Here is a 15,497-nt window from a genome sequence, read left to right as displayed (position 1 = left end):
AATTAAACAATACTCTCTGAATCTGAATTCAATTCTACTAACAAATAGTGGAATTTTATTAATTTTAAATCATTTTCATGAACTTTTCCCGATTTTTATTAGTGAAATATGACTAATAGTTAATGAATATTTATTGATTATTATATTCTCATAAAAAAGGAGATGGTATTTTTTAGATGAATTTCACTAAATGAAACTATTATGTACATTGACTATTAAACAGATCAGTTGGTGTAATTCTATTAACAATTGGTGAAATTTCACTGATTGCTATAGAAATTATTACTGAATCATTTTGGTAAAGGATTTTCCCACATTTTATTAGTAAATTTTTACTACAAATTCAGATTTAGAGAGTAGTATACTTCAGTTAGTTTAGCAGATTCTTTCTACTTAGAGTAAACTTTTTACAATCTTAAGGTAGTATTAGTTTTAGTTTTCAGTCAATAAAAGGGAACTTTTTTTATTTTAATGGCTAGTACCTATTTAAATTTTAAAAGAATATTTTCTTTTTAAATAACAAAAGTATACAAAAGGGATGCTTGATTATCGTTTAAAAATCATTTGATATAATTATTATCAATCTTTTGAAATTTCTTATTTCGAATTAGTATTTAACAGAAAAGATTTATTTCTTATTACAATTTGTTCGAATTTTCGTCACTTCGAATTACATATAAAGAAACTATACAAGTATAAAAAACACAAAAATAATAAAATGCAAGAATTAAAAAAGTACACAAATGAAAAAATAAAAGTAAAAAAAAAGAATTATAAGTAAAAGTATATAAGAAATTCAAGAATAAAGAAATACAAATATGAAAAACACAAGAATAGAAAAGACTACTAGTATGTAAAAAATGAAAAACTAATACTACCTTAAATAAATCTCAGCAAAATAATAAAAACATTCGTGACTAACGATATTTCAAATTAATTATTTTAAAAAAGGAACAAATTTTCTCTTTAGTGGACAGTATTAAACTTTGCAAAAGACTAATTGAATTCAGTACTTAACGCAGTTGTATATAATTGAAACTATTTTTTTTACATTTATTTTTTAGGATCATTTACAAAAATATTTGTTCCAAGTGAAAGTTGAATACTTGATAGAAAAATACTTTTAAAATAATTTTTTTTTCAACTTTTTCACACTGGGAAAATTCAGAATTAGAATTCAATTTGTACAGTAAAATATAGACTTGAAAAAAAAAAAATAAAAACGATATTTGATGTGTAAAATTATTAGATTTCTCAATTATCAAAAATGTTCTCTTCTTGAAAAGCTGGAAACTTGAAAATATTACCGATTAACTAGAACGAAGGATTTTAAACTGTAATTTAAAAGAATTTGAAAATGCTTTTACATTTTTACATGTAATTAGTGACCAGAACAATTAATATTGTTTTGGATTCTTTTGTTGTAATGAAATACGAAAAATTTTTTTCTTAGAATTAGATATGTATTTATATATCGTTTAACAATTTTATAAACATCTAACTTTATATAAGATGTCAAAATTAAGTTATTAATATTTTATTGTAGTAAAAGAAAAACAAAGTATTACTATATGTATCTTCTTCTTTATATAAAGTAATGATGATTTTAATGAATGATTGTAAACATTTTTAAAAATCGATATACATACAATAATGAATTAGTTAATTATGTAGCTTATAGGATTTTTTGCTTTTATACGCATTTTATTTGCGAAATTAAGAGCATCCGTATTTTCTGATGCATTTAAATTATTCGACGAATTTTTATACTTGAAATATTGTAACGTTGCAATTATATATATATATATATTAAAAAAATCGACTGTATACTATGTTGTACGCGTATTCATATGGGTTAATAAAGTTTATAAAAACATACAATTTTTATGAAAAATCATCTTTGTCTTTTTGAATGTCTATTAATTTATTTAAAAGTCTTTTTGGACTTTTTCTCTTTTTTTAAAGAGATTTCAGCATTAATGGAAGCTGTGAAAGAAGTATATGAAAAGTTTCGATCATTAATCCTAACAGATTTCTAAAAACGTCTTTCATTTGAAACTTCTTTTTCAAAATTGATAAATTTTTTTTAATGCTAAAAAGTGATATTATTATTCAATAAATAAAACAAATTAAAAAATTAATTTATTTTCTATGTTTTTCATCACTTATTTCTTAATTAAACTCAAACTGTTATCTAAAGCTGATCCAAAGGACATACTTAGTAGAAAAATATCAAATTTCTAGAAATGATACAAAAATGTTTGTTTTTGGTGTCCTTTGAAATTACTGAATAACTTTCTGAAAATTATTAAAAATAATTTATTTAAAGAAGAATTTTAGTTCAAATTGCTAGAGATTTAATTATTAAATTAAATATATCAGAAAGAGTTGTAGTAAAATTTTTTTAAATTTTGAATTTTGAGTAACTTTAATACAAAATTTTAAAGGAACTTGGTTTTCTGCAAACTTTGCGTTCAACTTTTTTTAAGTTAGTTGAAGTTTTGAATATTTATTATTTAATTAAAAAACTTTTGAATAATCAAAATATCGTAATGTTTAATTGAAAACAATGGAATTCTTTTTTCTAATTACCTAATTAAACTCTGTAGAAGAATTTTATAAAAATTATTAAAAATAATTGATTTATAGAAGAATTTTATAGAAAACTAGCTGTCGTACCCGTCTTCAAAGGGTTTTAGTTTCTACCAATGGGTGATTCTCCACGTAGCGCACGATTTAGTTATTACTATTACTGATGTTTTTTTTCAAATTGAGTAAAAGTCGATATAGAATCTTCAAATTTAGTGTTTATCAATAAAATATCAGTGGTGGGCCGGACAAAATATTTATAATTTTTCTATTTTTTAAATAAATAATTTTTATATATCTGCATATACTTTGCGGCTATACTATCCAGCCGCATGATAAAATGAAAGCACCTGTTATATTTACAGGCAAATGAAATAATAATTATCTGTATGTTATTTCGCAAATTACAATTGTTTAACAATTATTGCTTCACTCTGTTGTTACACGCTGTTCAATACAGAAAAGCCGTACCATGACGCTCAAGAAAAACTGATTTTTTAAACAATTTATTAGCGATTTTCATTCTGTTTCATATTTACGTCATTTATATTCACTGATCTAATACTACTACACTTTAATTGACGTAAAATATAAATAATTATTAATTTTATTGAGAAGTATGTGAAGGCCAGACCATGACGATTCTGTGATTCCCTATGCAAGTTTAGTGCTTTTAATGTGTAAAAAACAAAACAATTAATTCTCAAATTAGTTTCTCTCTTATTAATTTACTTAGGAGAGTTTGTTGTTTAACTCTTTTATAAAAATTAATTCTTATATTTTAATTATTATTATTTGTATATGAGGAAGCAAAGTGTTCATGAAATGGACACCAAAATTATAAAAATGTACAACTTGGCAGCGGTTTTTTTTAGTTTGAATTCAAATTAAATTAAACAATTAAATTTTACCAAATTTTCAATTGTTTGAAAATTTAACTTATTTTTTTTTAAATATTGACAAGAATTTAAATATCTAAAAAATTTTAATTATAATTCATCAAAAATCTTTTTTCCATAATTTCAAAATAAAATTATTCATAACTTAAATTATAAAATTATTAAAAATTATTTCGAGGAATTCACTAATTTCAAATTAAGTATAATAATAATTGAAATCCTGGGAAGAGTTAAATTATTTTTATTTATGAAAATAATTGCAATAAGAATTATTGAATAATTGAATTCCTGGGTAGAATTTTATTAAAATTTTTGAAAATAAATGAATTTTCGTGAATAGTTTTATAAAATTTTTTGAAAATAACTCAATTTTTTGAAAGAATTTTATTACATTGTTTCTAAGAATTTTTAAAATTTTGTTAATATCACAATAAAGGTAAGTAATAAAATAACGCAATTTTATGTCACATACAATATGTATTATTATTATTACATTTTTAATTTCTACATGATAAATGCTATATGTATAAAGAAAAAAAGTCGAAGGGAAAAATTACAAATGCTGTAATTGATTATTAACCGTAAATTGCGGAACATTGCAAAATTCATGGAGCGACATGATTAATTATAAGCCAAGTATTTTTTTCAAATTTTCAAGCCCATGGAAGAAGAAGAAACCGGCAGATATCCTTCTATTTTTTTTTTTTTTTTTTTGTATATTTTTATTTCTTTTTGTCTTTTTTTCAAGCTTATATATATACGTATTTTTTTTTACTTTTCTTTCTTTAACAAAACGCAAATATATCGCTGTCAATATTATTATTAGGAATAAAAGAGAATTTTTTGAAATTTCTCGAATTTGAATAAAAATATTTGTGAATCTAAAACTTTGAGACTTAAAAACAGTAATGAAGAAACAATTTTTGGACGACATGAAGACAGGGCGTTTGTGTGATGTTTTTTTGGTATTACAAAGAAGCGAGTGTGTAATTATTGCGAAAAAAACTAAAATCTAACAATAATTTATAACCAATACCCGAAAGTATGTTTAATATTAACAATTTGTTATTATTAGAGTAAAATGGAAAAAATTTGTGATAGTCAAAAAGTATGATACATACATTAATTTTCACACGAAAAATTTGTTTTACAATAAATTTTTTTAGCTTGAAATATTTGTGATGTTAGTAGAATATTTTTTTCGTAGTCATCTTCATCTCCTTCAATATTTACAAAGGGGATGGAGAAATAACTTTTTTTTGTATATTACAGATTTGAGTCGTGCTCATCTACCCAAAATTAAAACGAAGCAAAAAAGGAAAATATTGGACAATCGCGAAATTTTGAACATGATTAAGTGTCCGAGTATGTAATCTCAAATTCCACACACAATAATCATGTTTTCTCTTTTGGATTTACATACTCACTGTAGATTATGATTTAAACACATTTCGTGCCTGTAAGTAATCAGAAAATGGGCTCGTAGGCGCTCGTAAAATATAATTTACAACAAAATTCCTACCCAATGTGAAAAAACAAGTTGATCTTTATACACTTAATTTGACACTATTTGTGTTTCCATCATTACCTACTTTCTTGAATTTTCTTGAATTCTCTTGAATTTTCCTGAATTTTCTTGAATCGCAAAACACTTTTTTCCTTTTCCTCCTCTTTCTCTCGCGCGCGACAAGTGAAGAGACAACTGAAAGATGGCGGAAGACTTATGAAAATGTAATGCAAAAAAGTACACCTTCCTTTCCCTTAAAGTGAGTATTGTACAAAAAAAGAAAAAAAGTAAAAAAAACTTAGCAGTTAATCGCTGCGATTCAAGATTTTTTTAAAGTACACACATCATTTATTCTATTTCACGATCCGATAATAATTAAATCTGTTGTAAGAACCTATCAACTATGCGAAATTTCCTCATTAAGATTTGTTTCTTGATTCTTTTCTTTCTTTTTATAGAAACTATTCTACAAAGTAAGTAAGCGATGAAGTGACCCAAGGAGCCACTGAGAGAGTCCCTCACAGCCTGAGTTAGACTTTCGTTTGAGATCTTTTTAAGTCTATTTAAATCTATAGGCAAACCAGAATCCAGAATCCACGTTTCAATCCACGTTTCAACAATTTTTCGCAAAAAACCCCAAAAAATTATCAAAAAATTATCAAAAAATTTTCAACTGAAAAAGAGTAAAAACTTGAATTGATTTAAATTAATTTCAACTTAAAAGTTAAATGTTTTTTTTTAATTAAAAAAAAACTAATCTAAAATATTATGCGATGAAGGGAATTTTCGACGCAACAGATTTTCACTGTTACAAAATTGGATTTGGAAAAATTACTGCAAGAGAAAAATATTAACATTTTTTGCACCTCTTTATGAATAATTTAACCGACTTGCTTATCTTTGTACAAAAAAACAAAGACAAAAAATGCGTGGTTTTTTGGTAAATAAAAAAACCAGTTAAATTAATGCCATTGGATGTTAATCGTTATAAATTATAAATATATATGCACTTTCCTTTATCCTTTTCTATTTTGTACGCACACAAACAATGTTGACTTGATAATATAAGATTCAGTTAAAGTAAACGTTTAACTGTGCATTTTTGCTGGGGATTCCGGGCATTTCGGTAGCCCATAATTCTTTTTTTGCTGCAATCAGACATTAGAGGGCCTCCTCTACGACGACTTGGCATTCACTTCAGGTGTCGAACTCGTTGTTACGGTTGTTTTAAACGACGGCACGAACTCTGCTGCGTCAGGATTTAACGTGCTCTGCAACAAGTTTTTTCATTCTTATTATTTTAACAACATTACCTACATTTCTTTTTCTATATGCGAAATCATTTTAACAACTTCTCCAGGGTTGCCAGAGATCAGGGATTTTCATTAAAAATACTGGAAAAAATTTAATTCTTAGAATTCATAAGAAAATTCTCAATAATTTTGGTGTCTATGTAATTGCCACAAATTCTAACACACAACCTTCATTTTTTTTATTTCTGACAATAATTTATTTTTAAATAACTTCCTCAAGGGTAATGTCACCTTGAGTGGACCGCCTAAGCCTTTTTTCGAAAAAATTCTCTATGAAATAAAACGTATATGTTTATCGCGGAACTTAAATTCTTACTGCTTCCGGGAGCAGTAATCAGATCACTTAAAAATTCAGGTGGTCCACTCAAGGTGACATTACCCTACCGGTAAAAATTGAGAGACTACTTGCAAAAGTGTCATTAAAAACGTGACATTCTTTAATTGTAAGTTGATAACTTCATTAAATATTAACTCAAAAAAAGTGCTAATTTTATTCATGTTAATAAAATAAATAAAAACCGCTGCCAAGTTGTATATTTTTTTTATAATTTTGATACTCATTTCATGAACACTTTGCTTCCTCATAAAGATAATAATAATAATAATAATAATAATAGAAATATATGAATAACTTTTTATAAATATGGTAAAAGTGATTGAATTTTGGGCAATCAATGTATTTTTAAATACCCTACAAGATAGTTATAATAATTTAATAGCTAGTTAAACAAAAATTTTCAAACCAAAATGTTGAGAAAATGTCATTTTCCACAATTTTTGGTTTTTGAAAATAGGTACTAATAATTTCGAAATTTATTATCGAATCAGGTTCAAAAATAGGTCAATCGAAGCGTTTTTTAATGCTCTACAAGATGGTAACAATAATTTTAAAGTTACTTCTACATTTTTCAACAAAACTTTCAAAACAGACTTATTTTTAAAAATTTTTGGTTTTTAAAAATTTAATATCTCCGGTTAATATGGACGAAAAATGTTCAATTAGGGCTCAAATGATGAGTCTAAAAAAACTCTACAAAATTATGGAAAAACATTTATAGGTGTCCTAACATTTTTTTAAAGTTATGGGCAAAAAACTTTTTTTTGCAAAATTAAAATTCCAAAAAAAATTTAGTTAAACTTTATTAATATATCAGAAAGTACTCTCATTTTATGTCCGCAGGTGAGATCTACAATTTAAAAAAAATTCAACCCAAAAGCTCTTGATGATTTCGAGATATTTATGAAAATGTGATGTTTACACACACACACACACAATGACATTTTTGAATTCCTGAGGTCAAATAACATAAAGATATGTCAAAAAATCGAACTCGATAAATTTTGGCATTACAATACTTCCTCTATGAGGAAGTAATATATTATAAATTGAAAATTTGACAAATAATAATGATTTAATTACTGTTAATTTAAACTTTTTAGGAATATTACACATGTGTTATCTCCGATTCTATTTACCAAAACTGGCTTAAAAAAAATTTCTACGTTAATATTTAATGAAGTTATCAACATTTAAAGAATGTCATGTTTTTAATGACACTTTTGCAAGAGCTATCATAAAATTATGTATGGAATAATTTTACTTAAATATTTCAAAATTAAGTGAATTTTAGAAGAGTTGCGTTTACAATATTTTCAAAAATAGATAAACTTTAAATGGTTTGAATTTGACATTTTAGAAAATTTCAAATTTTAATGAATTTAATTAGAATAGATATATTTAATATATTATTAAAAATAATGGATTTATAGAAGAATTTTAGTTGAAAACACTAAAAAATTGAAATTTGGAGAAGTTACAAATTATTAGAGAAATTCAATTATTTTCAAAAGTTATAAAATTCTTAGTGAAATTCAATTGAGGGCGTGGAACGGATAACTGCCTGTAGCGCATGGTCGAAAGGGACTATATCAGTCAGACCAAGTCTTCTTGAGTCAGACTGTAGTGAGCGCCTCTAGGTCTCTCACTGATGTCTGACTGGTATAGTTCCTTTCGACCATGCGCTACAGGCATTTATCCGTTCCACCCCCTCAATTATGTTCAAAAATTTTTAAAAATTGTCGTCAAAATTTCAATTATCTTTATAAATAATAAAATTCTTCTCCAAAATTCAATTATTTTCAAAATTTTTCCTCAATTCAATGACTTTCAGTATCAGTATCAGTATTTTATTTTAATAAAATTTTCCAAAAGAATTTTTTATAAATTTCTTCCCAATAATTCAATTATTTTCATAAATAATCAAATTTTTACATGGATTCAATTATTTTCGTAAATAATTTATTTTTGTATTTAAATAATTGAATTCTCGTTGAATTTTTTAATAAAGTTTTCATTGGCCCCTCGAATAGCGAAGATTTGCTGAACGCGGGGCCAACGAAAGATGCGTAAGCCCTTTTGGTAGCCGGCGGATCAATTCTATAGAATTAATTTTTTTGAAAAAAATGTAGTTGAATTTTTTTTTGGAAATTATTTAAAGTTTTTATTTTCTAATATATATTTAATTGAAGAATTTTCGAATAATCGAAATTTCGTAAAATTGAATTGTAAACAAATGGATTTGAAAATTCTTGAAGAATTGAATTTTCTCTAAGAAATTATTCTGTTATTTGTTTATTAAAAGTGTTTAAGTAATTAATGGATGGAGGAATAATTGTTTGTTTAATACATTTTCATTAAAGAAATCATAAAATATTCTTTTTATCCCACAGGCACAAAAATGGCACTTTTAGATAGCATTCATTTGTTCTACCGTGTGAAAATGAATGCCATCTTCAATTACTTTTACTCTCTGTCGTCTGCTATTTGAAATCGACACTTTTTTTTGTCTTTTTAGAGGTTTTCATGGTATAAAATAAAAATAAATAAAATAAAAAATTGTTAAGGTCATGTTATTCAGTGTGACGTTTTTCCTTAGTAAAGTATATGGGGCACGTGACCACTGAATAACATAACCTTAAGGAATTAATATTCTGATTGAATCTGAAATTGATTCTTTTGAGTTAAATTCGATCAATGCAAGGTAGAAAAAGAAATATTTTTAAATAAACAAACTTCGCTGTTTACAATAGCCCCAACCACGGTTGGTTGTTTTAAATCTGCTCTCAATTATTGTGTGCATGTATTATATGTTCATTCTCAATCTTATTGATCGTTATTTATGTGCTTAAATCTTTTTTCAGGCTTTACTTTATCATTATTGTATTTCACAGGCCGACAAAATTTCATCAATTGCATGTTGCCTAAAATGTTATTGCCGATTCTTATAGGATTTTGTCCTTAGAATCCAAATTTGACCTTGAAAATATTGGATTGGCTCTAGTTTTCAAGCAGCTTACGTTTCAATACGCAAAATACGCATTTTTGGCATTTTTTGAATGAATGTAAAACCAAATACTGAAACAGTAAATTTGTCCGCATAGGACCAAATTAAAGCTTAAATACTGCTCTTTAATATCCAAAAACAAAAAATTTAATTTATATACAATTTAACCTTTAATGTCCAATGGGACATACGCTGTTCCATAAACGTATTGAAAATAACATTACTTTTGACCAGGTAAGGCAATTTAAGTAAAAATTAGTCTCTCTGAAGGTTTTTGTGGTCGCTGCTTATAAATCTGCTATGAAATATAAAAAATTAAAAATTTCGGACTAATTTTTAAAAATAGTTTACACCTTTATGATAAAAATGTCAAATAAAAAAAAAATTCGCCATATTAAATCCGCCATTTTAAATATTAAAATCTGAATACGGATTTCTAAGCAGCGACTACAAAAACCCCCAGAGAGACAAATTTTTACTTAAATTGTCTTACCTGGTCAAAAGTAATGTTATTTTTAATACGTTTATGAAACAGCGTATGTTCCATTGGACATTAAAGGTTAAAGCGTATATAAATTAAATTTTTTGTTTTTGGATATTAAAGAGCAGTATTTAAGCTGTAATTTGGTCCTATGCAGACAGATTTACTGTTTCGGTATTTGGTTTTACATTCATTCAAAAAATGCCAAAAATGCGTATTTTGCGTATTGAAACGTAAATTGCTTGAAAACTAGAGCCAATCCAATATTTTCAAGGTCAAATTCGGATTCTACGGACAAAATCCTATAAGAATTGGCTTCCATTGGTTGGGCAACAAAATTTTGTTGGCCTGTGATTTTTTATATGTAATCTTGATTACTGTATTTTAATCGTTCATATGGTTCGCTTGAGACAAAATAAAGATATTATTATTGCATGAAAATAGCTTTTCTAACCATAATAGTCCAGGTTGGGGTCTATGTAAATTATTTCATTTATGTAACTTTTACTTAAGAAAAAAAGAAACGAAATATTGTGAAACTCGAAAGACTGAAATAGAATTGAAAATTTGAAAAATCAACATAATTTAAACGGTTGGAATGGAATGCAAAATGCAGAATGGTTTGCAAAATGTTAATAAATAAAAGTTTAAAATTACTCGTTTCGCAAGGTCGTCATGAACTCTAAGACTGCCGAGTTGTTGACATAATTCAGCGCCGTTGTTTTCGAGAGTGCTAGTAGCAGTTGACCATGCTGCAGAATTTAAATTTCTCTGGTGCTGCCTTTCTTCTTCCAACATTGCTTCTAAGCACTCCTCCATGAGTTCTTCCTCCTCAAGTTGTTGAAGAACCTAAAATTACAAATTTTTCATTTTCCTCTTCCCCTTAAAAACTTGTATCAGAAAAAATGACTCATTTAGTATTTTGGGTTAAGTTTAAATTTAACTTCGAAAATTTTTCTAACGATTTGCAAACTAAAAAATAGAAAAAGAGGTGAAAATTAAAATTTTCTCAATAATAAGCTTATTAGCTTTAAAATAGGAAAAAAAAAATTATTTTTAGGGATTCTTTTTCATTGAATCTCAATTATTGTTAAACTAAAGTAGGACGAAAATTGGGTACAAAATGGAAAAAAGAACATGAATTTTACTTGTTTATCGAATTCTTCCTCATTTTCCATCCACATGTACTCCGAAAAATCTCCGTCACCTCCAGCTTGAACGTCAGCTTCTGCCTCTACATTGTCCAGGTAAGATATTACGCCATTGTCATGGCCATAAAATCCGTTGCCGGATCCACTGTTTGGTATCTTCATTATCATACCAGCTTCCTATTCAACGCTAAAAAAATTATTTCTTTTTAAATTTTTTCACTTTCAACAATCTCTTCTATTTGCTTTTTTGCATATATATATAAATTTCGTAGCATTTGAAAGTTGCGACTGTTCTTTACTAAAAAAAAATACTCTTTATGTAAATATTTGTACATAAACATTCTTTGTTATCTTTTCATATCTAATCATAAAAGAGGCTTCTGATATGAAACACAATAATAAAATGAAAATGCAGTTTCTTTTAGATGCAATATCTTTGTGTGAAAATAAAAAATTTGAGAAAGAAATTTAAAAAAAGTTTCTTCCTTTTTAATTTTTATCAAATTGCTGAAAATTTTTAAAAATCCTACATTTCTCAACTTTTTTTCAAATGATTTACAAAAGATAATTTTTAGATTGAAAGAAATGTATAAAAAGATTATTACTATATTTTCAAAAAATTCTCAATTTGTGGATAACTTTCTGTGGAAACTGTTAATCTTTCTAAAGTAAACGTTGCACATCGATAATTTCAGACTACTTTTAATGTTATTTACTTATTTTAATTATTTTTTTTACTTCTTTTAATTTGCATTTTTATGCAAAAAAAATATTTTGTACATTAAAAAAATTAATTCTCAACTAAATAAAATTTACATATTGGATTGGAATTTCAAATAATTTTAAGTTTCCAGCTATTGAATTCGATTTTGACTAATTTAGAATGAAAACAAAATTAAAATGCAGTAATTTTAACATTAAAAAAAAAGAATAAAATTAGAAAAAAAAATTTCTAATTAAATTTAAATACATTAAGTTTTTAAAAATTATATTTAAAAAAAGGAATAAAATTTTTAAAAAAATAAAACTAAAACAAATAGAAATTTTATTAGATCAAAATTTGTAAAAATTGAAATTCATGAACTAAAATTTGAATAAATTGAATTGAAGATTGGTATTAAAATATTAGAGAAATTTTAAATTTAGATCAATTTTTGTTTTAATCACAATATAAATGCTTTTCAATTTAAAAAAAAATAAAATTTAGAAGTGAATAATTTTTGAATCGATGAAAAACTTTTATAAACTGAAACTTTGATTAATTTTAAATATTTAAATGACAGAAAGCAAAAGGTGAAAATCTGTAATTCTGTGATACCGAAATTAATTTAACCTCCCAGGAATGTAGTTAAATAAAATTCTCAACCTAATACATTTTTTTTTTCAAAATTAAAAATTTCAAATTCTGAGCTATTATATTCAAGGTAAATAATATTTTTTTATAAAGTGTGCAAAAAAATGCAAACAGAAGAAAATTACCAAGATTTTGTAGGATTAAAAATTTTCGCAGCTTTTATTTTAAAGTTGAATAAAAAACATTAGTTCAGATCGTAATTTTTTTTATCAGATTTCAAATTTTCAGGTATTATTTTAAAGATGAATGAATCTTTTTTTAAAATATGAAAACTACAAAAAGAAAAAATAGAAATTATCAAAAGTTTGCAGAATTTAAAGTTTTTATATCTATTATTTTAATTTTTACCGAAGAATCTGACAAACAATCGGAACAAACGTTAGTCCAAAGTTGTAATTTCGTATTTTAAAAGAAAAAGACAAATCAAATTTTAAATTTCTTTTGGTAGAAGCGTAAAGAATTTAATTTTCAAAATTATAATAGTTAGGCAGCATAACCTAAAATTTTACAAATATTTCATATTGACAAAAAAATTATGGTTTTTATTCAAATTCAACTTTTAATTTATGATGGCAGTTTATACGTTAATAATAAAAATTTACTAATTCTTTATTTAAAGACCTTTAATTCTTTAAAGTGGTGAATATTGTATGATTTACTTTTCTATTAAAAAGAATTAAAAATTTAATTTGTCGTTTTCTTTCAAAATACAAAATTATGACATTGGACTAACTTTCCTTTTGACTGTCAATCAAATTTTTCCTTGAAGATAAATAATCATTTTCTTTTTATGTAAAGAAATGTAGAAAAATATAAAAGAATTTTTAAAACACACGAAAAAGGTAAATAATTATACAAAAAAAGGTAAAATAAATGAGAAAATTTTAAGGTAAAAAATAGACAAACTTTGACAAACGTGATAAATTTTTATGTCGGATATAAAATATTTGTCAAACTGTTAAAAACCGGGAATTACTTTGAGAAAACGAATATAATATTTAAATCAGTGTATTGTATAATATACAAGTGTCAAGAATCAAAACAATAAACATGTACAGTGTAAAATTCACAGTTTGTAAACTTGGATAAAGAAAAAATAAACTCAACACTGTTTACACTAGTTTGGCACATACCCACTCGGCAAAATTAAATCCCACTTTTAAATCAAAGAAATAATGCTTTTTGTCTAATTATAAACTGAAGAAACACAATATATACGTATCTAGGGAAAATCATTGCTTTTGTCAAAAAGAAAAATTTTCAATTTTTATTTCCTTTTTCTATAAATAAAATGAAATTCTTTTTTGAAAGCATTTTCACGAGAACACAAAGAATATTTCCAAAGGTCAAAATCCATGTTAATGTTTTTCCCTAAGAGAGAGAATTTTCAAAAGGAAAAAAAAACACCAATTACCAAAAGATGCGTTGCAATTTGAGAGTAGGATAAAAAAATATGGTAAATTTCACAATATTAAACTTTCCTTCCCGGAAAAAAAGAGCCGATTAATATCACACTTATATGCGTCGTTTTGTAGCGACCTACAAGTTTTATAGGTGATCAGAAAATAATTTGTAAAGCACGACAAACAGACGAGGCGAGACTGAAGGCTTTGAAAAGGTTGCTGACCAAATAAAACCTTGGGAACTTTTCAAATTGCCTTGAAACGATCAACCAATAAATACTTGAATAGTCACTTCTTGTTTGTCATAAATTTTTGCTCAACACACATATGGGAGACTGCATAATAGTTTACCTTTCGGGAATATTTCTTTTACATTTTATCATTAATCATTAAAATACTAGAAAGAAAGGGGAAATTTACCTTTGAATTTAAAAAGTCCAAATAAAATGGGAAATAGACTTGTAAATTTTGTCACTTTAGAAATTCATTTATGAACCCGAAGAAAGTGGAACGAAAAACTAATTGACAGATCACCCAAGGGGCGACCATTTTTTTTCTCTCTATCTCGCTCATAGCGATATCACTTGGAAATAATTTTTGTTTGTCAAATTTTTACACTGTACATTTTATAATTATAGTGAAAATAAAATCGGAGATGTTAATTTCTTTCCATAAATACGTACCTTATGCTTGTTTTTTAATGATGATTCGCACACAAACTTCGATTTACGCAGTAACAAGTAAAAATATGTCGCACAAAACACAAATTAATTCTCAGCGTTTTCGACCAGTGGTGCCATCTGTCATTCTTTCAGTCTCTTAGCAGTAAAACTTCTCTATTTTTCTTATCTAAAGTCCAATTCTCCAATTTTTTAATAAAGTTTTTTAAAAATACACAAACAAATTAGTAATTTACAAAATTAATATTATTACTCTTATCGGGTTACTTTAGTTTTTCTCCTTTTTCCTTATATTCTTTAGACTCAAATATAAAACACACAGCTGCTTTCTGACACACATATTACATAATATTGCTATTACTTTTTCATATATTTATTATTCTCATCAGTATCATCAATATGTTTATTAATATATTCATTAGTATGATTATTACATTTAATTATTAATGTTAAAAATTAAAATTAATAAAAATTTTCTGGTTTGTAATTTCATAAACGATTTTTTGAATTTACGCGCCTTGAACAGTCATCTACTGCATTTCTACTGCGAACAAGTCAAAACACTAACTTTTTCATATTTGTTTATTTTTATTAAGAAATTGTTTTTATATGTTCATTTGGTACCGTATATTTATTAATATATTGAATTATTAATTTATAACAATTAATAAAAAATTATCTGAAATTATAAAAATAACATTCGGTGTATAATAATTTTACAAGGGGTTTTTGAATATACGCGCCTTGAACAGTCATCTACTGCGAACTAGTCAAAA

General features: G+C 25.4%; 1 protein-coding gene across 3 annotated transcripts; it reads right to left on the bottom strand.

The window, feature by feature from the left end:
- Positions 1-3,945: 3,945 nt before the first annotated feature.
- LOC122505891 (polyadenylate-binding protein-interacting protein 2) lies at positions 3,946-14,882 on the bottom strand. Of its 3 annotated transcripts, none has more exons than XM_043617763.1 (4): positions 14,725-14,882; positions 11,282-11,471; positions 10,791-10,982; positions 3,946-6,266 (listed from the first exon to the last, which is right to left on the bottom strand). In XM_043617763.1, exons 2-4 carry the CDS (start codon positions 11,450-11,452, stop codon positions 6,171-6,173), a joined length of 459 nt encoding a protein of 152 aa, XP_043473698.1. In that variant the 5' UTR covers positions 11,453-11,471; positions 14,725-14,882; the 3' UTR covers positions 3,946-6,170. The 3 variants fall into 3 exon arrangements, with proteins under 3 accessions (XP_043473698.1, XP_043473705.1, XP_043473702.1); XM_043617770.1 differs by lacking the exon at positions 14,725-14,882 and adding an exon at positions 14,462-14,604; XM_043617767.1 differs by lacking the exon at positions 14,725-14,882 and adding an exon at positions 14,053-14,240.
- Positions 14,883-15,497: the final 615 nt, after the last annotated feature.

Source organism: Leptopilina heterotoma, unplaced genomic scaffold, assembly GCF_015476425.1.
Source record: "Leptopilina heterotoma isolate Lh14 unplaced genomic scaffold, ASM1547642v1 Lhet_113, whole genome shotgun sequence".
Lineage (NCBI taxonomy): Eukaryota > Metazoa > Arthropoda > Insecta > Hymenoptera > Figitidae > Leptopilina > Leptopilina heterotoma.
Note: the sequence above shows the minus strand (reverse complement) of the source record. Positions and strands in the feature narration are given on the sequence as shown.